General features: G+C 40.7%; 1 protein-coding gene across 4 annotated transcripts in view; it reads left to right on the forward strand.

The window, feature by feature from the left end:
- Positions 1-26,763, forward strand: part of ZNF462 (zinc finger protein 462) — a 95,035-nt gene that overhangs the window by 46,338 nt on the left and 21,934 nt on the right. For 2 of the 4 annotated variants that reach the window (XM_030003675.2, XM_030003676.2), the window contains exons 4-8: positions 475-639; positions 2,299-2,573; positions 5,683-5,801; positions 10,021-10,212; positions 26,418-26,682. In XM_030003675.2, the coding sequence (XP_029859535.1) occupies positions 475-639; positions 2,299-2,573; positions 5,683-5,801; positions 10,021-10,212; positions 26,418-26,682 (1,016 nt within the window). The remainder of the gene's footprint in view (positions 1-474; positions 640-2,298; positions 2,574-5,682; positions 5,802-10,020; positions 10,213-26,417; positions 26,683-26,763) is intronic. The other 2 variants (XM_030003678.2, XM_041120666.1) reach the window with 2 other exon arrangements.

A 26,763-nucleotide genomic window follows, 5' to 3' on the forward strand; every position in this document is an offset into this window, starting at 1 on the left:
TTCTCAACCTTCTCTCTCTCTCCGTACTTTCTCTGATTAAACATTCAATATTAACATGATGGTGACTGAAGCTTTGGGCAAGTACCTTATAACCAGAAGACCAAATTGTGCTCCTTTTCTTGCCCGCTTAGCCCCTTCCTTCTGCTTCAGTTTGAAATATACTTGCTGTGGAAAAGCTCCACATGGCTGTTGGGGAAGTAAGGTGTTATGGAAGAGCACAGTTTCAGGCCAAACTGAATGGTCTTCTAGAGGACCAGTGTTACACAGAAACTGAAGGTTTCTGCTGCACAGATATCTTGTCCACTTATTCTGGAGGCATTAATAGACATCAGCGAAAATCAGCCTTGCAGTTCTGCAAAACAGGACATGTGTACATCAAGCATAATTGCCCTTCAGGTGTAAAATCTGGTCTGTGTTCCTAGAAATGAGGTAACAAAGCATACTTCAGTGATTTATGTTTGTGTACTCAAACAGGCTTTTGGACACTTGGAAGATGTTTCTAAACTTAAGGAGAGAAAGGTGGTTGGCTACAAATGCAAATTTTGCGTGGAAGTCCATCCAACACTTCGAGCCATCTGTAATCACCTTCGCAAGCATGTCCAGTATGGGAATGTCTCTTCTGTGTCAGCTACAGTAAAGGTAAGAATTTTAAAAAGGTGACTGAAGTTGACGGCAACTTCTTGCATTGTTTAAAATAAAGGACTGGTTGAAAATCTATGGAGGGCTCTTGTGAAATTGCATGGGTTTTGAACTGGGTATTCCAGTTCAGCATGATGTTTTAATCTAACACTATGTTTCTGAAGTACATTTGGTGTATTTTAAAATGTTTTAACTTCTTTCCACTCTTAATCCAGGGGCACGAAGACTATTTAATTCTCATTTCTTCTCAGCCACAAAGGAGTTGATGTCGTTGATGACCGAAAGACTTGGTTTATGAGCAGGAGGTTTTCTCTCAGCTATTCTGGGCTACTTTTCTGCTTAGTTAAACCCTAAAGGAGCTGCTTGTTTTCTTTTTTTCTTTTAATTTTTTTTTTTTTTCCAAGAAGAGGAAGTGTGCACATGCAAATGTGCAAAGTTGCTTGTGATTCACCTTTCCACATGAAATTTGCACGCTGGCTCCAAACAAAACATTCAACGGCCAGCTGTTGGTCCCATTCAGGTGATTAGGTGTAACTGTGTTGTTCTTTTCTCCCTGTGAAAAGGGATGCCTTCTAGGACATCTCCAAGGACAGGCCATGCTCCACAGCCCCATCTCCAGGATATCGGCAAGGGTAGTGAAAGTGCAACAAGGCTGTGGGAACTAGCTGTGTGTTCTTCTGTGCTGCAGTGAGCTCTTGGCAAAGACTCCTGCTGGCTGACTTAAGGGTGCTTCTTTCGGACATTGTCTGCTTGTTGTGAGGAAGCCAAATCCTTCATAGCCTAACTCATGCTACCTGAGAGAGCTTTCATTGCCCTACCACTGACCTTCCTTTACCTTACCTGGTACTACTGACAGATTCAGATGCTTCCTTCCTAATAGACCATTTCCTCTTCTCCTTGCTTCTCAAGTGAAGTATATGTAGGGTCAGTGCTTTCTTTCGAGTAAATAGAAATTTTGCAGCAGGGAGCAAAAGCTGAAATCCATAGCCTAAAGAACGTGATGGAAATAGTCTTACAGATTATTAAAGTTGCAGCAAAAATGCATGCTTTGGTTAGAAAAGGGAAAGGAAAGGCAAGGCAAGGCAAAGGCTAAGGCAAAGGCTAAGGCAAAGCAAGGCAAGGGAATAAAAAAAAATACTTTTTCTGTTTGCTTTTTATTTTTAAAAAGGATTCTAGGGTCTTAGAGTACCATCTTCTTTGTTGTGAATTTGACACTGATAGACAAAGTGTACTGCAGACTAGACTACTGTGTTAGTCTGTAGTGTAGTTACACTGTAAGCTAGAGCAAAATAAACTAATATGTACTTGCTCTATACCTTACTAATATTTATCTGATCAAGTTTAGAAGATACATATCAAGACTATTGAAAGATAGTTGATTTGGTTTCTTGTATTTTTGCATTATCTGACACAATTTTGATGAAGGGAGTAAGATTCTTTTTTTACATATGCAAGTATGTATATAATAGATATAATTATGTTTTTCCCTCCCACGAGTAGGCCCTTTTTTCAGAAAGCCATTGATTTGGAGTTTGTGTAGGGATATATTTAGAAAAATAATGCAGTGGGAAACCTAGGCATTTTAATGAACACATGGGAAAGACTGAGGGGCAGAAGGGAGAGAGAATTGATGGCTTTGGGGGGGTATGTGTTTTTTAGCAGGAAGCTGAAGATCCTTCAAACACAACTTTGATGGAGGGTTGTGAGGGAGCCAAAGACCCTGGCATTGTGGAATTTACAGAAGCTGAATCTGGAGCATCCTTGGAAGATGATACCAGGCCTGGGGGCTACCACTGCAGCCAGTGTGACCGGGTTTTGATGTCTATGCAGGGTCTGCGATCTCACGAGAGGAGTCATTTGGCTTTGGCCATGTTTACCCGGGAAGACAAGTACAGCTGCCAGTATTGCTCCTTTGTCTCTGCTTTCAGGCACAAGTAAGTTGTGGCTTTTATTTTTGTTTTCAAAAGAAGCACAAACTAGCACTACTGTTTTGTAGGTTGACATTGAAGAAGAGTGCACTCAACTTGATCTTGAGCAACACTTTTCTCAGCATTTAGGTATTTTCCATGCTGCAAAATCTTGGCTGTTACGAGTAGCTATTTATAAAAAGTTGCATCTTTATATTTTCTTGAGTTTATTTAAGCCCTTTTTTTGTGTGTGTAGGGAAAAAAGCATGCAAGCAAAAGAATAAGACTTCTTTCAGTAGGCAAACAGTGAAGCCCACCACTTATGCAACCTTGTCAAATGCATAAGACTTAACAAGCCAAAGAGAGGAGAGAAAAGTATTTACCATGTTAATCTTTCATATATAAGGAACTTTTGCTGCATATAACTACCTTGTTTATAATTACCACAACTCTAACTGTCATAAACTTACGTTAAAATTAGATTTTTTTTCTTTTCTTAATTATGGTATGCTATTTCAGTCTACAAATATTTCAAGTTCATACCAGTCTGGTATACTAGTGACTCCCTCAGCCTGTATTCTTGTCTGATGTAGCATGTGAAGAAGACATAGTCATCATCAATAGTCACGTTTCTTATGATTTGTTTCCCTAAGGTTGACTTTCTTTAAGCTGGGTAGTTTTACAATTATCTTAATCATAATCATATATATAAGGCACGCCCCCCAAAAATGGGGCTTGTGGGGTATTTTCCACTGGCATCTTGGACTGACTCACGGGTACATGTCTTCTCCAATTTCTGGGGAGAGAGCTGCTTATTTACTGTTTTAACAAAAGAAGAGAGATCCAGGTACTTATTTGATGTAGGCATTCATAGCACTGTCAGTAGCGCTCTTAAATTTGTTGAATTGTTTTGCAATCACTGTTTTGCAATCAAATGCATGTGGGAGAGAAAGTATGATAAAAAGCATTTTTTAACTCCTTATGTTAAAAAGCAAGATTTTGGCTAGTGTCACAGCGTTGCAAATTGATGCCATAGTTTGGTCTGTCTTGTTGAAAAGGTCCGTGGGATTGAGCAGCCAACAGTAAGAAAGGGACCAGGGGAAGGATGGGTACTACTGGGTAGATCCCACCCTGCTTTGCCAAGGCTGACAGTGAGGGACACCCCTACCTCACATAGCTTACAGAACTTGCTATTTGCCTAGTAAACTAGTTTGCTTCCAAAATCAGATTTGTGTTGTGTTTGGTCTCTAGTCACTCTGTTTCCTACCTAGGAAGCAAATAAAGTGATGTCCTACAAGTAGAAGGACGGGTAAGTCGAAAGTGGTGGATGGCAGGGAAGAACTCTACAGGTATCATCTAACTTGATAATAGGCATTGTCGCTGTTGTTGAAGTTGTCTGCTTCATCTTTTGTTTTTGTTTCTGATGCAATTACTCTGTTGGGAGATAAAGTCTGTGAAAGAAACTAAATCAAATGTTTAAACAGCCCACTGTTCTCCCAAATCTGACCAAAACTTAAAAAACTGCCTTTGGAAGAATTTTGCTCTCAAAGTATGTGGTTGTGAATATAGTTTTAATTATTACTGTGTAGAACACCTTAAGGTACATATTTAGAATAGCTTGATATGTATTATATACATCTTTGGCAGTCTGCTTTAATTGTTAAGTAAGCTCATTCCCTGCCAGCTCTTTAAAACAAGTTTTTTTCTGTGGACTATTCACTGCAAGTGTTCAATGTCTTATTTAGGAGACTTTTTTCCCATTTCTCTGGAAAAGCTGTACATTTTATCTTGCCACAAACTCCATCCCGGATTTCTGTTAAATTGTATTTGTATGAAGTGGCCCTGAGAGAAGACATAAGTTCACTTTTTATTTTTTTGCTGTCATCAGATCTTTGAATACACAGACTTCAGTGTTAGCTCTCGTAAACACGGATTTTCTGGCTCAAGCTCTTGTCAATGTGGGCCTAAAGATCCCGTGACAATCTTGTGTAGTGTGAGAGGGCTGGAACAACTGCCACTTGATCTATGTGTTGATATTCAGTAAAAAAAGAACAGGACAATTTAGGAAAAATAAAAGGAAATATGCCTGAAATACATCTAGAATTAAGGTGGCAGGTGGGGGGTAGTTTTGGCAAATTGTCACTCTTCCAGTGTGCTGTATCTGCCGTGCTGTTGTTCTATCACCACGCATAAGATGACTCAAACTAAGAGTAGATCACAAAGCATGAATGTGCCCAAAGAAGAGGCTGTACTGGAAATGTTTGCAACCCGAGCTGAAACTACCTGCCTGCCACCTGGAGACTGTGAAGTCATGGCTGTCAGCCACACTGTAGGAACTGCAGAGCTCTGCAGGACTCACACAGATAGAATGAATTTGATCTTTTGTTAGAAAATGTAGAAAACATCCTTTATTCCCTTCCAAACTTTACTAAGCTGTTACAGGAAACTGTGGAAAGAGCAGGTTCTGATCAGCCCCCAGTATTCAGGCTGTTGGTATCTTCCAGTTTCCCTGAAGAAAACGGAGGCTGGTCCTTGCCACCCTTTCTCTTGTTGAGCTTCATGCAGAGTCTCCCACACAGTTACTTCTGAAACTCTGCTGCCTTTTAATCCTGGAACTCATCAACTGCAGCCTGCTGGCACCCTCCCCAGAGCAGGATGTCTAATGTGCTTTTGCTGATGTAACCAAAAGAAGGCTTCCTCAGTAAAGCTGGGCAAAAATACTTTTTTTTCCCCCTGCATCAACAGGACAAAAGAGGGCATATTTTGACAAAAATGTTTGCCAGGAGAAAAATTCTGTAATGATAATTTTACTGTTCTTGTCTGTTTCTTGTTTCTTCAACTGGTCCTTTAAATCTGGATCAGGTATAATTTAATTTATACTAATCTTGCCCTATAAGTTTATTTAAGTGGCTTGCTTTCTGCTAACAGAATTGGTGTCAGCTCTGCTCCTTTTCCTCAGATTAGATTCTACTTTTCTTTAAGCAGACGTATTGAATTTCAAGAGAGATTATAAGAAAGGATGGTTGAGCCTCGTCCACCTCTTATTTAATTTATTATTGCTGTTAAGTGTTTTGCTTTGCATCTGAAGCAATAGTTGAAATTATTTGTTTGCCTTTTCTGTCTTTTTCTTTTCAAGTCTGGATCGTCATATGCAGACCCATCATGGACACCATAAGCCATTCCGTTGCAAACTGTGCCCATTCAAGTCCTCTTATAATAGCCGCCTGAAAACCCATATACTCAAGGCTCATGCTGGTAAGTTCTCTCTCTCAGTTTTGCAGTGCAGCAGCTGAAATGGCCCGTGTATTCTTGCTGCTGATCAGAGATGCTGGTTTGAACCACGTGTTTTGTCACCAAATTTGGGTAAGATTTTCAAAGGCAAGGCAGGATTGGCCAGCCTACGCACCTGTTGGAATCAGTGGGAGTTTGAGTAATGTTTTTGGAAGGACAAGAATTTAAAACAGTGATGAGTACTTCAAGAATGTCTTCATTTTCTTCTATTTTCTTTTATAGTAATGATTTTTTTTTCTTATTATTTCTGCTTATTTCCAAGAGAATTTAACCAGTCTGCTTATACCATTGGTGTCTTAACGGATTGGTAGTGAGCTTTGCTCTGCTATGTTTGTTTTTATGTTTGTGCTTTAGGTGATTCTGGGAAAAGGATTGTGGATTGCATCTTGGTTTTGGTAGACTCTTACACTGGCTTTCATATTAAAACAAAACACTGCAAACTTTGGGAGTCGGGTCTTTCTGCAGCAGGCTGAGAATGGCACAATTCCATTATCGTACGTGGAAGTTTGTCTTGCAAATCTCTGTATTGCAGTACGGAATCCATACAAGCAAGCAAAGAGACATGCTTCTGATGAACAGGAATTGGGAAGGTGATGTGCCATACAGGATAGGTTACCTCAAATTGTTGCACCTTTGATTATTAAAAAGTGTGAGATTCGGAATTTTCTCATCTTTATTCCTTGGCCCTAGACTCTTGGCACCGTCACACATCATGCATTGAAAGGTTATCAGAAGGTTGGAGTCAAAACCCACTGGCTCCACAGTTGCATCTTTTTGATTAAAAGGACAAAAAATCAACCCTCAAACCACAGTCCAAACATGCACTCTGGGGCAAATAACATAATATTGACCAATCTAAAAAACTGCAAACTAGCCCAGTTGTTAAAAACTTGCAAGTAGAAACTCCTGAAACAGATGACAAAAGGGCTAGAAGTATGTTCCTTTCTTTATTATTTGTTTATGCTATGTCATATACTCAGGTTGGGGTGGAGGAGGAAGATGGGAAAATGGGGAAGAAAGGCAGGAGGAATTTATAGCTGTCTGCCGATTAAAAAAAAGGTAATTGTCAACATTGATCCAAACGCACCTTTCATCTACAAAAATGTAGGAGGGATTGATGGTCGCTTGTACTTTGTTTCCTGTATTGATTTTGGATTTCACAGAGCTTGTGCCAGGACCCTTTTCTGTACTTGCATGGGTATTGTGGATTAGTTTAATTTTTGCCAACCTACTGTTGTATGGGACCATGGCATTCTGTCCCTTCTAGGAAATCCAACTGTATGCAGCAGTTCCAGTTTACAGAGTCCCACATCCTGTATGGAGGTGATATGGTTCTTTATCTTCGCCAACCATAAAATAATGTTTTCTTTATGCTATTGTACAGTTGGGCTACTTTGTGTTACCTTGTTTGAACCTGCCAGATTTTTAGAGCCAAAGTTAGCATGCAACTAATATTTACTTCACACTCTTCTTCATGTAAGTCCTTGATTTATTTATTATGAATTCATGCTCTTGAACTTGATTAGTGGACACTCCTTGAAGGACCATGTTTTGCATCATACAAGAACACAATTTCATGGTTGCCTAGATAGTGCTTGCACAATGACTTGTGTAATAGGGTTTCCAAAGGCTTATGATCTGTTTCTCCCTCAGTCCATTTCTACCAAATGAATATTCACACCACATAAAAATTGCTTGTATGTTTTTCAGTCAGAGCTTTGCTTTGCTGTGTTTTGAGTCAATCTTTCAGAAATACATACTACTGAATAAACGTGTTTGAAGACGTTTCCTCAGACTCCCCAGTTTTTCAATAACATGGTGGTTCTCTGAACCTCTCTTTTGTTACCATTTTTTGTCTCCTGTGAATCATCTCATTATCAGTTTATTTAGCAGCGGAAACTTCAATCTCCTTGAATTTTTCTGAAGTCTCCTGGAGATCTTTAAAATTCAATAAAATCCTGAATCCTGAAGTCTTTTACAGTCTGCCTCTCTCCCTCATTTTCTGGGGATGGGTCAAAATTCAGTGGACTAAAATGTGTTCTTGCCTAACAGCTGGTACCAGTCAGTGTTTCTGGCATTTGTTTTTCATCTACCATCTTCTTTGGCATGGATCAGAACAGTTTACAGCATCTCTAAATGGGCTGTCTGTTGTTTTCATCTGAACTTTTTCACCTTTTTTTTTTTTTTTTTTTGGCTTATATTTTTTGAGGGGCCTTTGTTGGCATCTCCTAGTGTCCTTGCTTCATTAGTAATGACACTGGAGGCGCTGCATGCACAAAATGGATGATTGTGAGACAGTACTGGCCCTGCTCAGTTTCTGTGTAATCTGGAACATAATGGTTTGAGTACATATTGGGTGTTGGGACCCACTACGTAAATTTTTAGATTTATTTATTTGTATGTGTATTAATATAATCATTTTATGAAATGCAAAGCTAGCAGTCAAAAAAGTGCAGAAGGCTTCTGTTAAGCCAAACTGTAACCTTTCCTCTGCAATCAAACACAGCCTTTCATGCTGATGTCCACCTGAACTGTTATGGCTGAATAGTGGGTATATTTATTAGTTGTGTCTAGACTGCTTAATGTGTATTCATCCTATATTTGCTTTAATGTCTTGTGGTGCTTTTAAGTTAACGGTTGGTGCCTACTGTCATCCAGGAATCTCTTATACTGACAAACCATGAAAGTCTGTATCTGTATCTCACTGGTATCTTATACCTTGGAGTTTCTTTTGTCCTTATATTATCCTGTTCCATTGAGCAACTTGTTGTACGTGGTACACAAAAAATGTTTTCTTCTGTTTGTAAAAAGGTAATATATAATTGATATGATATGCAGGTGAGGAATGTCATTTGAAAAAACATGTGGGACAATTTCTTGTTTCACCATTTCAGACTCTAAGTGATCTGTTCTTTTTCAGATGTACCAAAAGAGGCTTTTTAAGAGTTTGTATTGTGTCCCCATGATTAGCATAGTTTTTCTGGAAGAGAGGGGCGGGAGTTATTTTTATGTAGGATGGTTGCTAATCTTTTCAGATGTGCTTACTCTGACTTGCTGCAATATGTGTGTTTTCACATTCTCTTTTGGTTCACTTATTTCCGGTGTTGGAAACAATGCTGTTCGAGAACCTTGTCTGTTAAATTTGTTGAGAGATGGAAAACACGTTCTGCTTCGTTCATTACCAGAACTCTTGTTCTTCTGTTACTATTCATGAATATTTCACTCCTATATTAGTTTTGGCACTTTATGTACAACTCATACGTGGCCGGTGTTACTCCTGTACATGGAAGTGGCACTTCCAAAACAATAACTTGGCACCTGTATAATATCACGTTGTTTGTGTTGGGACAGTTTCACTTTGTGTTCCAATTGCCTCCATGCTTAATGCAAAACAAATCTTGTCTCAGGATTTGTTTCCCCTTGTTTGCTGTCTCTGTGGCTCGGAATGTATTCAAAATTAAATTCACTACTGTTCATTACTTCTGTTCTTTCACTTCTTTTAGTGCTTTTTCATAACACACTTTCACATAGCCTTACAGATACGCACTGTTCTTGGTATTACCATGTTCACTTCTTGTAGTAAACCAACCTTGACCTGGTTACCAGTTCTATGAAGATTACCTCTGCCTAATGGCAGGTTTTTCATAAGGAAAATGTGACCTTTCCCAAATGTAAATACTGCCCGCCCCCCCCCCCCCCCCCCCCCCCTTTTTTTTTGGAGGGACCTTTGTTAGCATTTTGTAGTGTCCTTCTTGCTTCATTAATAATGATGCTGGATGTGCTGCATGCAGAAACAGATGACTTCACCCTCTCTAGCTGCTGTGCTCCCAAAGAAATTTGGAAGTGCTATAGTTAAGTGATTCCATTTTCATCCCAGAGTCTGTTTTCTTCTCATATCATGCAACACAGGCATGCTAAGAGTCTGGTCTCTGTTTTTTGGCATCTGTCACTTTACAAGGATCTGCAGTTGTCAGAAAGCGATACTTTGGTCCAAAGCATGTGCCTGTACCCGCAGACTCCAGACTGCTCCAACAAGGAGATGCACACAGCTTGTTCTCTTTGGGATCAGTCTTTCGCTGAAGAGTCCATGGGAATTTTACTGCCGAGTTCAGTAAGAGAAGTATGGGGGCCCCATTTTGTTTCTTTTGTGAGCTGATGACTTGCCTGTATTTCGCTCACCCAGGTGAACATGCCTACAAATGTTCCTCCTGCTCATTTTCCACCATGACAATCAGCCAGCTGAAAGAGCACTCCTTGAAAGTGCATGGGAAAGCACTGACACTACCAAGACCCCGCATTGTCAACCTTGCAGCCTCACACGCCCACCACACCTCCAAGAACCACACTCCTGCTGAAGAAGTGGAGGACTCTAATGGTAAGAGGCGCCTCAGAGCAAGAATTTGTCTAAGGTGCCACTTAATATTTTTATTACAAAAAAACTTACAGTGGGCAGCTTGCCCAAAAAGCAGATTAATTTGATCATTAAGAAAAAACAGAAGTTGCATCAAAACCAAGAGTAAACATGGTGGTGTAGGGCATGACCTGCTTTAGATGCTCACCAGTTCATACTACATTACCTTGTCCTGTCACCAGTTGACTTTGGAATATGTCAATGCTGGCTTTACTTCTTAGCAGAGATTTAAATTGTAGAAAATTTTCAAAGGCAGGGCTTCTAGTGATAGCCAGTGGGAAAGGGATCGTCTAATTCCATCCATGTTCCTGAAAAACAGCCCTTTATCTTGTTAGTAGAGCACTTCAGTGAAACCATTTGATTAAGCTTAAAATGTGAACCTGTAATGATATTAAACATAATTATTCTTCCTGTCCTTGCTACAGAGGGCACCAAAAGTACCTTCAGATATTAAGCTGCATCTGCAGGAAGGAGAATCTGAGAACCGTTTTCTTTTCCATGCTTTCTTTGAAAGCTGTTAATCCCTTTGTGCTGGAGGAGTATGCAGAAGATATTTGGAAAGCAGCAGAGGAAGGAACACTTAACAGAGAAAATGCAGACTCGTAGAAGAGGTGGTGTGTGGTACCACAGCACGTGTTAAGGCCTTTTAAGTGGTAGCTTATGAGGCACGTTTTGGGTGTCACTTCCTGCCAATGAAGAAAAGAGCTGTCTTTGGGGAAAAAAAATCTTAATTCCTGGATGAGTTGCATTGACATGGGAGGAGAATGTAGGTGACTATAAATAAAAGGTTCAGACCTGCAGGTGTTCAAGGAACTGGGATGGATGGAGGGCATATTAGAAGAGGCGAAAAAAAAACCACTTTTTTCCAGAAATTTGAGAGGTTCTTAGAGTTTTTTGTTGCTGTTTTGCTTGGGTTCCTGGTGAACTACGGATGGGAGGTAAATATTATCAGTAATCATTTTGTAGCATCTCCCATCTTCCCTTCTTTCCTTTCTCAACAGAAAAAAGTGTGAAAGGAGAAAGAGTGAAAGATAAGAAGTAAGTTCAGAAAAATGTCAGAAAGGAATTTAAAGAAAAAAGTAATCCGCATAGAAATACTTTATTGAAGAAAAAGAGAGACGTGAATAATGTTTTTGTGGTTCAGCAAGTCACTTCTGGGATCAGAATCAGAATCTTATAAAAGGATTTTGACCAGCTGCTCTCAGACTACCTTTTGTCAAAGGATGTCTGGAGCAGTGCAATGAAGACTTACTAACTGAGCTTTTATTTTTGCTAATGCTAGCTTCAACTAATCCAACAAGTAGAGTACATAGTGACGTATTCTGCTGCTTTTTTATTGCTTTTAAAAAAAAAATGTTCCATTACTGACTAAGAAGTGGAAAATAATTTTCAGTGGCTGTCCTAGTCTTTCCTGTGAGTTAGCAGTTTTTTGGTAGCAGTGGTTTGTTGAGAGATACAGAAGGACAATATTTGAATTTGGGAAGGATGGTTCATTTACTCCTTTTTTTGCTTATACCCAGAGCTCAAAGTCATGATTAGTGAAGTTAAAATTGGAGTGCATATCTCTGTAGAAGATAATTTTACAGCCTTTAGGAACTCCTCCTAAAAATACATAAAATGATGACTCTATTAACAAAAGCATGTCATGAGGTTGACTCTGTTACCTAGATCTGTATTGCAGCCTGAAACCAAGGCAGAATTTGTCCCAGTTAGCTTGATCATCTTTAAACAGGGTTAATGGTTAAGTCACTTTGACAATAATAGAAGCCACCCACTGGGGAGCTAGCCAGACGAGTACAGGTGTTACAATAATCATGTTAACATTTTCAGCATTGCTTCAGGAAGGAATAACCTGTTTTAAGGAATTTTTTTTACATTAGGAGGTTGGCTGCAGATCAAGTTAATGGTGGCTTCTCTTATGACATAATTTATTTTTGGTTTTTAGAAGGGAATAAATCATTGTCTCTGTGGCCTAGGTCTGCAAGTTGCAGGTGATACACAGGACTAGATAAAAGACTGGTCCTAGTAAAAGGAAATGCAGGTCTGTGTGACAGGCACTATGCTGTCTAGCTGGAGCCAGTATTAAGTAGGGCTAACATGGTGTGGCATCGTTGAATCCTGCCTGTGTTGGTATGTATAAATAACCTGCAGTGTGGGCTGTGATCAAGTTAATTCACTGGGGATGCAAAATTGAATCAGGGCTGGAGTGAAAGGCAGACAAAAGGTTGCCTCATATTGTTATGAACTTGGTTTGTAGGTTGGTAGGTATGCAGCAGGCTGGTATAATTTAAATGGTTGCAGAAAGGGTCTGTTCTTGTCTGTGGATAATATTGTGGTTGGAATAGGAAATAAAGCAGGATGACTTGCGGAGATTTGAGGAGCTAGCAGGACTTATCTTGCCAATTGTTGAGCCCTGTAAAAATGGAGAAAATGGAAAAGGGTACTGAATCGTAATAGCAGAGTGCATGTCTGAATAGAACTGTTCTGGGACAGCAGCCCAGTGGAACTTCTGCTGATGTTTCTTTTTTTCTGCAGAAATTATTCCCTGAGGGGCCTCCCTTAGAACATTTGTTCTTATAGATTGATCCATTCATTAAAAGATGTGAATATATTTAAATTTCTGTGACTCATCTCTTTTAGTTCTGTGTTGGTAGCAGCAAGTGTATCTGAAGCGTTCAGCTGTATATCCTGGAGATGTTTTGGGTGCTTGGTATACTTTTCATGGAAGTGAAGTTAAAGCGGAAATGCTGAACATTTTAGGTAGGCCCATCCCTGGCAACCTCATTATCATTAGAATGCACAACAACCACTTTAGTGCTTGTATGCCTCTCTCAAGGCAGTAATGTAAGAAGGCGACTGTGACAGTCTTGGTGAGTTAGCAGAGAAGGCTTTCTTACAGAGACATCATTGGAAGATGCTGCTCTTTGTATCCTACCTCTTTTTGTGTGTTTGGCAATATTTTCATATGTAAGGAACATGTTTTCATTGTATCCTAATCTGACTAGAGGTAAAGGACTCAGTTTTTTTTAGGGGGTGGGGTGATGATGTTTTGGGGGAGACAGGGTCTTACAAACAGCTACAAAAAACCAGCAAATATTGATCACCAGTGCAACTTTTCTCTGTTTTGCATAGCATAGGGGCACTGAATGGTTTGTGGTGTCCAACTCTTTTGAAATGATAAGGTTGCCATTGTGGTAAAATGTTCTTTTGCTCTCCCCATAGTTTACAGGTATTTTTCCTCTTGCAAGAAAGAAGTGGTGATGTTTGACTATTTATTTGCATTTGTGTGGTTGGCTTTTTTGTTTGTTTGGATTTACTTACTTATTTGCCCTTTAGACAGAAATGTGGCTTAACACTTTTGAGAACTTACACAGTAAAAATTCAGTGTAAATTGAAATATTACAAGCTGTTAGGAGGATTGGGTGAATGCCCTAACAAGATCTGTTTCCATGTTCTTTCACAGTCTTCGTGAGAATCAGAACTTACATTCATGTTAATCTCTGCTCAGAAGGGTTGTATGGATTTATTGATGATACTGTCATCCTATGGGGCAGTATGTGTCACAGATAAGGGTTTCCAGTGTTGCACTGTGCAGGGTCAGCTCTGTTCCTATTGACTTGAGTGCAAGGCAATGGAATCCCATAATCTGCATTGTCAAGGCATAACAATAGAAGACTACAGTCTCTTTCTTCAATAAGGAAGAGCTGGAAGCAAGGCAGACACAAAAACTGTGTGATTGAAGACTAGAAAACAGGAATAGTAACAATAGCAACAGGTATTACCTGCAAAGTGATCATCAGCTAAGGAGAAAGCACATGGCAACAGACATTTGTGTAAGCACTGGTGTTACGCATGTTTGCTTGTATTCAAGGGCTGTGGTGGTGGTGGACTGCCTTCCTCTTATAAACTGGAGAAATCCATGAGTGCAACCTATTGTCATAAAGGCCATAAGGCAGAATGACTCAGTAGACTGATAAACAGTTTTGTGTTATGACTTCAGCCTCAGCAAAAGCTTCTTGGGAGCATGTAAAATACTTGCCCTAAATTGCCCTGGCTAGTACTACTGCTTTTTTGAGTAGCTCTTTATTTTGTGAAAATAACCCCTTTGGCCTAACTGCATTGTAGAGCAAAGTACTACTCTTTACGCATATGGCTGGCAGATTTGGAGCCTCATAAATTCATTTGTATCGTGACTATGTGCACTAATTCAAAATAATAATTTTTTAATTTTACTGATTAAGAATATTGAATTGTAAAAACAGAAGAGTAAAGTGCAAGTGATAGACTAGACGGACCTGGATGTGGCTTTCAATGTCTTCTCAGTCATGCTGCTATTGTACAAAACCATTCCTTTATAGCGGTAACCAGTTCTTGGAATGTAGAAAGCAGCACACTTTGTGTGTGCCCTTGAAGCTCAATAATCATGCTTTTCACTGTTGTGCAAACCAAACGGGATCTATCATTAATACCAGCACACATCACAAAACACATGCAGGGTCAGAACTAGAAGATTTTTTGAGTTTCCCAGTACATGGTATGTCAACATCTACATTAAATTTAATTACTTGCAGCAGCAAATGCGTTGCAAACTGCTAAGTGAAACACCCAGTGCCCTGTTCCAGCTTTTTCTGAACTTTAGCCTTTGCCAGTGGAAAAGAACTTTGCCTCATCTAGAGACTGAAATATAAATACATCTGCTTGCTTTGCCAGAGCTAGGCTGGGTACAAAACTGCTTGACTCAGTTTTGCTTCTGGGACTGTTGTTTAAGAACTGTAAATCCCTTCCCATTTCTGTACAATTTTTAAAGTGGATAATGCATAATGAGGATGTGTGTCTTTTGTGCTGCTTGACAGTTGAAATCCGGAGGGGTGCAGAGGGCCTTTAGCAAGTTTGCTAAAGCCATTTCATGTACTATCAGAACAGTGGGAAGCAAGGAGCCTCTTCAACAAAATCCTCTCAGCTAGTGCCAGTGAGGAAGGATTGTTACAGTGATCCACTCAGCCCTAGAGCCACACATCTCCCTCTTCCTTCCACCTTTCAGAAGAGAGGCAAACTTTCTATATGCTCAGACATACTGCCGCTGTTGTTTTTTTTTTTTAATCCCTACCATAGTTTGTGGCTGACTTGTTTATTTCTATTGATGTGCACTGTTGCTCTTGATAAGGGATATTTTTCTAACCTTCCAATCAGGACAGAAAGTTCCTAAGACTTGTCTCTTCACCTTTGGTGCTGTTTCTCTCTTGTTGCTACTGTGTCTTTATGTTTTATGGCTGCTGCTGTTTGGGGAAGACCACAACAGTCAGAGTCCTCACAGCTCGGAAACCTTATGTTGGAGCAGAATAGCCTGTTCTTTGTATTTAGTTTGGGGTTTGGTGGTTTGTTTTGTGGTTTTTTTGGGGGGGGGGGGGGGGGGGGGACGACACGACACCCTTTTCTTTGTCTGAGACCCTTTATTTGACTGTTGTTTTGGCTGGGGAGGCAGAGAGCCAGTAGTGACTACAGGGCAAATTCAGGCAAAGCTTCAATACCTAATTGCTTTAATTGCAAGGTGAGTTGGAAGGATAGCATTCATGTTAAGGATGCAAGATGGTGATCTGCATACTGCAGAACAGAAGATGTCTCTGCTTTCGTAGTTACAGTCAGGCTGCAGAGAGCTGTTTACTTGTTCTCCCTGTTTCCCTGCTTTTGTGCCCCATAGGAGTGATGCTGCGTGCTCACGCTGAAGTATCAGATTAACCCTTCTTCCTTGCAGGCTGCTTTTTTTTCCCCTAGCCGTGTTCCTTCTTTCTCTAACTTAGAGCACGTTTCTGCTTTCCCCTCAGAGTTTGCCTGTCTTTCCTTCCCAGGGGTGCTGCCAGTAGCCACACTGCCTGCCAGTGCTTGTTAAAACTCTTGGTACTTGTTGGTGCGTCTTACTTCTTGTGGGCAGCGTTAAACTAATTATCAGATGTTGGATCAGATGGGAACTTTTCTCCTGCATCAGATTGGCAGGGACTGGTAGAACAAGTGCAGGACTTGTTCACCTCTAAGTTTACTGAACAAACTCCTCACTGTTTCAAAGACCTAGGGCATTGGGGATGACCTTGTTCTGTGCAGCTCTCTTCCACTGGTGTATAGTTGTTTGGCTTTTGGCCTTTTCCTACAGTGTGTTGAGAACAGTTTTGTGCCTCATGGAACAGAGGGAGATGTTTATTCTGTTACTGGCTGTGCTCAGAGGGGTATCAACTTGCTGTTCATTGTGCTTTTTTCTGGTCCTGAGCTTTTTGTGCTTGAACTGAAAGGGTAAAGGCAAAATTGAGATTCAACAGGGTAGAGACAGGAACTCATGCAGGTGGGAGAAGGTTGCTGTCAGTCTTTGTATGGATTTGGCCAGCCTGCTGTGATGGGATTGCTGTGATACTGAAAGACTTGACTAGGGTAGAGAGAAGACAGAATAAGTTGTTTGGGTGGATCAAGTAATAAGTGAAGGAAGAAACATCTTCTGGATTCCTTCCGGGCATACAGAAATGACCTGATTACACCCACAGCGGAAAGAAAGAAGCATATCTAGACTCCTGTTGGTTTTTTTTTCCTGAGGTTTTTGGTTTCTTTTGACTCTTGATTTTTATGTTCAAGATAGGGCACAAAGTGGTAGGTGATGCTGTCTAAGGTGTCACATACTACTGCTGTCCCTGGAATTTGTGAGCACTATACAGAGTAAAAAGGATGCTATTGCTGTGAAGGGATATGTGGTATGACTTGACCAATGCTGTGCAAGAGAGCGTTTCTGCAGGCTATCGTTCCCACATGTTAGTAGCCTTGTGTAAGCTAACTGATATTCTCCCAGTCCCTGATACTCCAGTTACTTTCCGCTGATCTAAAACCTGCTAGAGGGATTTGGTACTTGACAGAGAGGTAAAACTCCTTTGCTCATTTTAGCTCTGTTGAAATGGACATATGTCATCATCATCACAGTTGACAGCCCAAAGTTTGACATTAAAATAGCTGGGTTTATTTCTTCTTTAAGAGACATTGTTACTACATTTCGGTACCAATGCTTGAAAACACTGGCCAAAGTGCTCTGACCTCAGAGGTGGTGATAGGGATGAGGCCTTTCTGTTGTTGTTGTTGTTGTTGGTGGTGGTGGTGGTGGTGGTGGTGGTGGTGGTGGTGGTGGTAGGGATGAGGCCTTTCTGTTGTTGTTGTTGTTGGTGGTGGTGGTGGTGGTGGTGGTGGTTGGTGGTGGTGGTGGTGGTGGTAGTAGTAGTAGTAGTAATAATAATAATAATAATAACAACAATAATAACAATAATAATTATGTCAAGGTGTATGCTGGAGGTCTCCAGAACAAATTACAAGTTCCTGAGCTCTATGATTAGAATGGATCCTCAGTACCCATATATTGTCACTGTAATTTTAGGGCCAGTTTTAGAGCAGAACGCAAAAATGTAGCACTTGACAAAGCTGGATTTCTTTCCCCTCTTCATTTCAAGCTTAGATGCAAGTGAGCTTTTAGGTGACAGCAGGATGTTTGTTTGTGGCTGTGTGGTTGTATTAATACAAATACTTAGAGGGCCAGAGCAATAGAGAAGAAAATGTGGAGTGCTCCTGAAAAATATCTGATGAATTACCCTTAAAAATGAGAAGGAAATCATGGAGCATAATAGCATGACAATGGTTCAGTTACCGGTGCCAAAAAAAAAAAAAAAATTGCTCTGTAGATTACTGTCTGAGTGAAGAATCAATTGAAGTAGGAAATCTTTGTAAATTCAGAAGAGAACCTGTTACCAGTTAAGTCCTTTTGGCAGATTGGTTAAATCAGTGTCTTGCTAAAGCTATTTGCAGATCTGTTTGTGTTCCTCTCTTCTGTAAGTTCACTTCCATTTATGAGGTTTGAGTTTAGCTCAACAGAATATGGAATACTGAGGCAACTTTTTATTTTATGCATTTTATGGAAATATATAAGCACATGGACATCCCAGTGTTTGACATGTATCAGAATTCTTGGGTTTAAGTGCCACCCTGTATTTAGACAATGGAATTTTATTCCTTGAATAACAAATGATAAGAATATAGGGTTGAAACATGACTGACAGTTTGAACTGTTCACCTGGTATAAGCCAGTGGCAGTAGATTCTCAGCCTGAAGCATTCTTTAAAGAGAAGGCCGTGGATAAACTAAGGTGAACAGTGGATAAAGAGAGGTGAAATAACACGAATGCCAGAGCAACAGAAACACAATGCAGTCCCCATACATCATCTCTGTGTTGCAAGCAAAAACAGCAATGAGCAAAGCAACTGGTGGGGTTAGAAAGTTCTAGTGGCTTGGCACTGATGTTGCAAAGGTTGCAAGTGGTAGAGCAGCTACTGAAAGAGCCTAGTTTATAATGAGAGGGTTGTTTGCAGCCTAAATGTGACTAGTAATTGGCCAAGCCACCTAAAGAACTGTAGGAAAGTTAAATTGCATTGAAGCCAGGAAAGAAACTTTGTTGGGAGGACAGATGAAAAGAAGGGATAGCAAGAAATTAAATGGCTATATGATGAAGTGTTTCCTGACCCCTAAAACGGATCCTTCCAAATCACAGCTTTAGCAGAGCAGGGTAATGATTCAGGCAGTGTTCGTGAACGTTTGTGCCTGTCTCGAAAGCTAATGCTAATAGGAATTACTGGTAGTGCTGGATACTCAAAAACAGGAGGGCATGGGGAGCTCTTGGACCAACCCTTCTCTTCTGATGGAAATAATATGGTATAATACTTCATCAATTGCGTTAGTCCTTCCTAAGTCCTACTATTCCTACTGGTTTCCTTTGCATCTGTTACACAGAGTATTATAGGCACTCTCTCCTTGATCTCAACTCCAAGATTCTTCAATAGGCAGCAGTATGAGACTCTCTGTGTAAAGGAATTCAGAAGATAAAATTACTTATTATTTTATTCTTCTTAGATGAAATTTATGTCCCTTTGAAATGATTTTGATGTTAGTACAAGAAGCTGCATAGCATATATCCTGTCTCAGTTCCATTCAGAGATAGGTGTGCACATAGCTCAAAAGGGAATTCAAAGTTATAAAGAAACATCGATATAGTTTCTCACCTCTTTTGAATAAACAAGTTTGCATAGTCCATGTATCTTTCCGGTTGCCCTCTTCTGAGTCTTAGACATATATGTAATATCTTTCTCAAAAAGCTGGTCCAAAATGATCCAAGAAACGGCCTTTACAGATAATGCTGAAATAAATTCCTCCAACAAGGTTTTTGGGTTTGGGGTTTTTTTTGGGTGTAAATCCTTTAAATGGCAATTTTATTCCAGGGTTTTATTTTCTTTCCTCTGTGATGACTCTTTTCTTTTGTGTTTTGGAGTGTGCAAACAATGACACAAAGTTTGTTTCTGTTACATCTCATTCACAGCATCCTAGCAATGTAAAGGTTCTTTAGTAGAAATCAGAATTTGGGTGGAGAAGTAGGTTCATATTGTGTTTTTAAACATGAAGTGAATAAAATTTCCTTGTACTGTATGGTTCCCTAAGCTTCTTCATTAATGTTTTGTTGCATCCCTCTGAATCTTAGTCTTCTCTGTCTTCCCCTCCCCTCAGCTTAATTTATTGCCAGAACATTTCACCCTCCCACATATTCTTCCTTCCAGGTCAGTGCTGCATGGCATAAAGTGAACAAATGTGTGTAGTCTTGACAATCTTTGTATGACACCCTGCTTTGCCACCTTCCCACTTTTCAAGCTGTTGCCATTCATGACTATATGCTATCCTGCGACTCAGTGAGTTTGTAATTTTGAGTCCTGTTGAATTTCAGAAGAGTTTATGTTCCTAAATGTCATAAGTTCCACTCAGACTTATCTTATGCCGTGGAATTTTTCTGTCGTGCTTCATAGGAATCTTCTCTTTATGTGAATAAATTCAGAGAAAATTAAGTAGCATTCCAAATATTTTCTTTTTACTGTCTTTAGTACATTTTCTCATAGATCCATAATGTCCTAGGCCTGTATTGTTACTGCATTCCCTTCCCTCCCCGAGCATTTTTAAGCACTTGTTATTTATACCTTCTCTTTGTTTTTTTTTCTTATCTCAGGAGCCAAACATCCCCTTTCCCAGTTTCATTTGTCGTACAAATGCTGGTCTCTTTTGACTTTGGTTGATGCTTCCATGTGGATGTACCAGGAAAGCATGACATCTTCATTTTTTTCTCCCACTGTCTCCTTCTGGCCATAAAGCTATTCAATTAGTAGTAGTTTGCACATGCAATAAGCTCACTTTCCAGTGTATTCAAAGAGTTGCTTTTGCTGGACAGTGTTTCTCCCTGCATCCCTGTCCCTCACTGTGCAGGCATGCAAATGCTTGTATTAGAAGTGTCTGGTTCTGTTCACCCTAAAAGGATGAAGCAATGGTCTGATTTCTTTCCTTTAATAGGTACGTTTTCCTCTGGTTTCTCAACTGCTGCTCAGTGTCTCTTACCTAGACGTGTCCAGGCATATTTCTGGTCTGTTGTTTGATTTAGGTGTCTTGTTTTAGTGTGTTTTGCCATTGCCTACGTGTTCATCAATAGCTCTGAAAATACCTACAAATAGCTACAACATCTTTTAATTTCTGAGTACATTTATGTATCCAGATCAGAATCTTTAGTTACTCTTTTCTTCTGAAAAGATCCCAAGTTTTTCTTCTTTTAGGTATCTGAAACATGTTACATGCTGCAGAGGATCCATGAAAACTTTGATTTTCATTTTGCTTCCGTAGTAGGTTTTCATTGTATATTTTTCCCCAGTGCATGAACCCAAGGTATGCAGGTATGTATCAAGCTGCATCTTCATGATTGCATTGTATTGCATTGTAGTGGAGACTGTGAATGCTTTTTTGGATGAGGTAGTAACTTCCAGTATTGTTGACAGACTCATTGTGCCAGTCTTTGTATCTGTACTCTGAATAAAGTTTTCAGGGTGGCAACATCACTTACCAGGCATTTAAGTGTTTTAGGCACTCTGGAAATGCTGTCTCTCTTCACCCCATGCAGAGACACTATAAGACTTATGTATTATTACCAGCACACAATAGTAATTTAGGTATGGCTGTGCTGATGAGTCATCATGTGGACATTCATTTCTACTGCTTTCCTTTCAACTAGTCATTTCCGCATTTGGATCTGAGAATGCTGTTGTATACTGAGTGTAGTTTCTGTGGCCTTTTAGATCTGTAGGTGCTGGCAGGGTTTACACTACTAGCTAGCCTTGTTATTCTTCCTGTGCAGGTAGTCTGTAGGTAGATGTGATATGTGAAATCTCAAAATTGAGATTTGCAGCATTGGTACTGTTCTTCCATTTTTGACTACATCAATTACTGTTAATTTTTGCCTTTTGGCATGACTGTAGGTGTCCTTCCTTTTACATCAGATCATCCCATGAGTTACCTTGTTTTTGGAGTTGCACAGTGAAGTCCTTCCATTCATTTTGGATAAAATTACTTTTAAAAACAGATCTCGGGTGGTTTTGGTGTGGGTTTTTTTTTTATTATTATTGTTTTAAATCAGTCAGGGCTAATTATTCCTTTTTCTTTCCTTGCATTACATATATGAGCACGCTTTATTTTCTTGTGCTGCCTTGAGGCTGTTCAAAGGAAAAAATGCCATTTTTTTCCTTAACCTATAATCAGTACTTCCTGGTGTTTCATTTTTCTTCATTTTCTTCCCCTTCATGTTTTCTCTTTGCCTTCGTGTTTTACATTACTGAATACTAATTCTCTTAACTCTTCCCTTTGCTTCTTTTAATGTCTTTCTTCTGCTTTCTGACTTTGATGTAGGCTTCTAAGGCCATTTTACTTTTTTCAGACATGGATGGCTAGACCCTCTTCCTGCTCCAGGCCAAGGTTGTAAAACTTTCCCAGCTCCCAACCCTTTGTGTTTGAGGTGCAGGAAAAAGACTGAGGTGGAACTTGAATTGTGTACAGCCATGACTCAGCTGTTGGTCTGTTCTGAGGAAAAAGCTCTGCTCTCTTCCTCCTTCATTCTCCACTCTTACATCAAGGCATCTTGTTGTTGCAGCAACACTGCCAGAAGGTGTTCAGCAGTTTGCTGCACAGCAGCTCAAGGCTTGTATAAATGTGAAGGCTCTTATAATATTTGGTCACCAACTTAAGTCAGCCCAGCACTGAAGTACATGCAGAGCTCTTGGGAATAGAGGAGGTGCCCATGTAGGAGTGCTCTGCCAGTTTAAGGCAGTGCTGTTGCTCTGTGTTGTGGATTTGCTTCCCTAGTCCTTCTCTCAGGTACTGCTTTTGAAAAATAAAGAAATCCAAAACCTCAACGCCACCATCTGTTTCTTATCTGCTGGCAGTTCATTCTGTGCTGTGTGCTAAAACGCATGTTTGGAAGCAAACTCAAGTCAGTTGCTATCTTTCCACTGCTTTCACTGGTTTTCATAGAATCCTAGAATCATAGAATGGTTTGGGTTGGAAGAAACCTTAAAGATCATCTAGTTCCAACCCCCCTGCCATGGGCAGGGACACCTTCCACTAGACCAGGTTGCTTAAAGCCCCATCCAACCTGGCCTTGAACACTTCCAGGGATGAGGTGTCCGCAGCTTCTCAGGGCAACCTGTTCCAGTGTCTCACCACCCTCACAGGAAAGAATTTTTTCTTAATATCTAATCTAAATCTACCCTCTCTGTTTAAAACTGTTACCCCTCGTCCTATCACCTCACTCCCTGATAAAGAGTCCTTCCCCATCTTTCATGTAGGCCTCCTTTAAGTACTGGAAGGCTGCTATAAGGTCTCCCCAGAATCTTTTCTTCTCCAGGCTAAACAACCTCAACTCTCTCAGCCTGTCTTCACAGGGGAGGTGCTCCAGCCTCCTGATCATCTCTGTGGCCCTCCTCTGGACCCGCTCCAACAGGTCCATGTCCTTCTTATGTTTGGGGCCCCAGAGCTGAATGCGGTACTGCAGGTAGGGTCTCATGAGAGCAGAGGGGGAGAATCACTTCAGATTCAGAAGGAGAATCCTTCAACCTGCTGGTCACACTTCTTTTGATGCAGTCCAGAATGCGATTGGCTTTCTGGGCTGCGAGCGCACATTGCTGGCTCATATTAAGTTTTTCATCCACTAGTAGCCCCAAGTCCTTCTCTGCAAGGCTGCTCTCAATCCAGTCGTCACCCAGCCTGTATCTGTGTTTAGGATTGCCCCAACCCATGTTCAGGACCTTGCACGTGGCCTTATTGAACTTCATGAGGTTCATACAGGCCCAGCTCTTAAGCCTGTCAAGGTCCCTCTGGATGGCATCCCTTCCCTCCAGCGTGTCGACTGCACCACACAGCTTGGTGTTGTCAGCAGACTTGCTGAGGGTGCACTTGATCCCTCTGTCCATGTCACTGACATGTTCCAGTACCGACCCCTGAGGAACACCACTTGTCACTGGTCTCCACTTGGACGTCCAGTCATTGACTGCAGCTCTTTGAGTGCGACCATCCAGCCTATTCCTTATCCACCAAGTGGTCCACTCATCAAATCCGTGTCTCGCCAATTTAGAGACAAGGATGTCATGTGGGGACAGTGTCAAATGCTTTGCGTAAGTCCAGGTAGATGACATCCGTTGCTCTTCCCTTATCCACCAATGCTGTAACCCCATCGTAGAAGGCCACCAAATTTATCAGGCACAATTTCCACTTAGAGAAGCCATGTTGGCTGTCACCAGTCACCTCCTTATTTTCCATGTGCCTTAGCATAGTTTCCAGGAGGATCTGCTCTATGATCTTGCAGGGCACAGAGGTATGACTGACAGACCTGTAGATCCCTGGGTCTTCCTTTTTTCCCTTTTTAAAAGTGCATGATGTTTCCCCTTTTCTAGTCAGTGGCAACTTCCTCAGACTGCCACAACTTCTCAAATGTGGTGGATAGTGGCTTAGCCACTTCATCTACCAGTTCCCTAAGGACCTGTGGATGCATCTCATCAGGTCCTATGGACATGTGCACCTTCAGGTTCCTTAGATGGTCTCGAACCTGATCTTCTCCTACAGTGGGGAGTTCTTCATTCTCCCAGTCCCTGCCTTTACCTTCTGCAACTTGAGCGGTGTGGCTGGAGCACGTGCCAGTGAAGACTGAGGCAAAAAAATCGTTGAGTACCTCAGCCTACTCCATGTCCTGGGTAACCAGGTCTCCCGTTTCCTTCAAGAGAAGGCCCACATTTTCCCTTTTATCAGTGACGTACCTACAGAAGCTTTTCTTGTTGCCTTTGATGTCCCTGGCCAGATTTAATTCTATCAGGGCTTTAGCTTTCCTAAATACTGAACCTGGTTAGCCCAGACACCAGGCTGCAGATATGCAAGCTCTGAACCATGCATCATTTCAGGCCTCAAGGTCCTGTTCCAAAAGAGGGTGAGAGCACAGTTGCTGCCTTTGAGGGAGAAGAGACTTCTGCAGAAGTTTACAGCTCCTCAGGCCTGTTCTGTGCCAAAGTAAAGGAAATGGGGAGCCTGTTTCAAACACAAGGAAAAGAAAGCCTTGACATTTGAACGGGTGGAGCTCACTGTGAGCCCTCATGGTTAGCAAACCTGCTGTAGAAGTGGTGGAAATGAGAGATGATAAATGCTTCATTGTAATCTAGCCTCAGTTCATGAGGCTTGGATAGGAAAAACAAAAAGTATTTCATTCATTTTACCAGAATCTTTCATGTCTCTGCCTTTGTCTTTGCTGCACACCTGGTGATGAAGCCAGGGGAGCCTGAAGACATTTATCTCCTGCTTATGTTTTGTTTGTGTCTTTGGGTTTTTTTGTTGTTGTTAGTTTGTTTTTCATTTCTCAGGCATGTGTAACCCCCTTCTGCGGTAGTGAGAAAAGAAGGCAAGCATTTTACTCTTTTGAAGGCAGGTGGAGAAGTCCCCACACTGAGTGCTGTATAGGCCTGTTTGCCTTTTGTTTCTCTGTACTAATTGGTTAGAATGGATGGTGTTAAGTTCCCACAAGTACCTCTGTTAGAGAATTCCTACATATCTAGCCTCGGGGAATTAAGCTTTGGAAAATGAAGTACCCATCAAAGCAGGAGGTGGCTGGTACAGTCTGTATCCCGACTCCATTCTCCCCCCCCCTTTACCCCCTCCCTTCTTCCAGAAAGCTTAAGAAAAGAGCCTTTTGTCTTCTTTTCAGGAAAGTTACACTGAAATTCATCTGTGCTTTATTCATCTGCTTTCATTTGTGCCATTCATGGGCAGCTGTGGGTTATATAGAACAAAGCAGATGAATTCCTAACCTCCACATTCAAGCAGCGTGTTGGTAAAGGTTCAACACCACCCTCCCCCGCTCCTTTTTGGAGGGGTCCAACTAAAGTATTATAGTTTTCAGTTTCAGTACTGAGACCTCTCGACTGTGTTTCTCCACATGCCATTAAAATGGTGTGACACAGTTCTGCTGGGTTTTAGAAGGGAGGCATCTATACAGACATATCTGTATGAAGAGATCTCTTTCTCAGTATAGCAAAACTTAGCAGCTTCTAAGGAAATGTGGTTTAGAAGTTTCCTTTACTTGAATTTATGATTAAATATCTTTTTTTCCAATGATTTCATTTCAAACATCATCAGATAGGAGAACTTGAATTTACTTTTTGTGAAGACTGCTTCAAATGTGACAAAGTAAAATTGTGTCATTTCACTAAAGTTAACTTTTGATGTGGGTTTCTCAAGTAATTCCATGAATGAGTAGGGAAGAGTATCCATTTATTTTTCCTTTCTTTTTTTTTTTCTTTTCCCTTTTAGGTAGGCTATTTATGTGTATCCTGTGCCGTACCTTCATCTGGTGTAAACTGGCATAAGACATTTGAGAGTATCTGGTCTGATTTATGCACCAAACACATAACCACTTGGCAGTATGATTAATGTGCTTTACCTTCACAAATTAAAAGTGTCTTAAAACCAGACTTCTTTTTAGACTACTTTAAATTTAAATCTGTCACTTTCTTTCCTCCCCAAATCAGATCTAAAGAGCATAATTTATACTGATCACCTTTTAAATTGTAGAATACACATTAGATTAGATTAAGAAGTGCTACACCTCTTTTTCTTAATCCCTTCAGAAAGCTGTCGGCGGATTTCATAACCAACATCTTGATCAACCCCTCTAAAAGCCAATAGGTGCTGGAGCAGGCCTCAAACATTTTTGGATTTGTTGATCCACCTGGAATAACAACTTCCCTCTTGTTTTTCTACAGACTCTTCATACTCTGAGCCTCCTGATGTTCAGCAGCAGTTGAACCACTACCAGTCTGCAGCTTTGGCCAGGAACAACAACAACATCAGCCCAATCCCACTTTCCGGGAGTGCTGCAGGAATGGAAAAAACGGAAGCCATCCTTAACTGTGAATTTTGTGAATTCTCCTCGGGTTATATACAGAGCATTCGGCGTCACTACCGTGACAAACATGGAGGGAAGAAGCTCTTCAAGTGCAAAGATTGTTCCTTTTATACAGGCTTTAAGTAAGTACTGTGCAAAACAGATAAACTGAACTCATAAGGGGTTTTTTAGCACTTGAAAAGACTTCTGAGATCTTTGAGAGC

Source organism: Aquila chrysaetos, chromosome Z (assembly GCF_900496995.4).
Source record: "Aquila chrysaetos chrysaetos chromosome Z, bAquChr1.4, whole genome shotgun sequence".
Taxonomy (NCBI): domain Eukaryota; kingdom Metazoa; phylum Chordata; class Aves; order Accipitriformes; family Accipitridae; genus Aquila; species Aquila chrysaetos.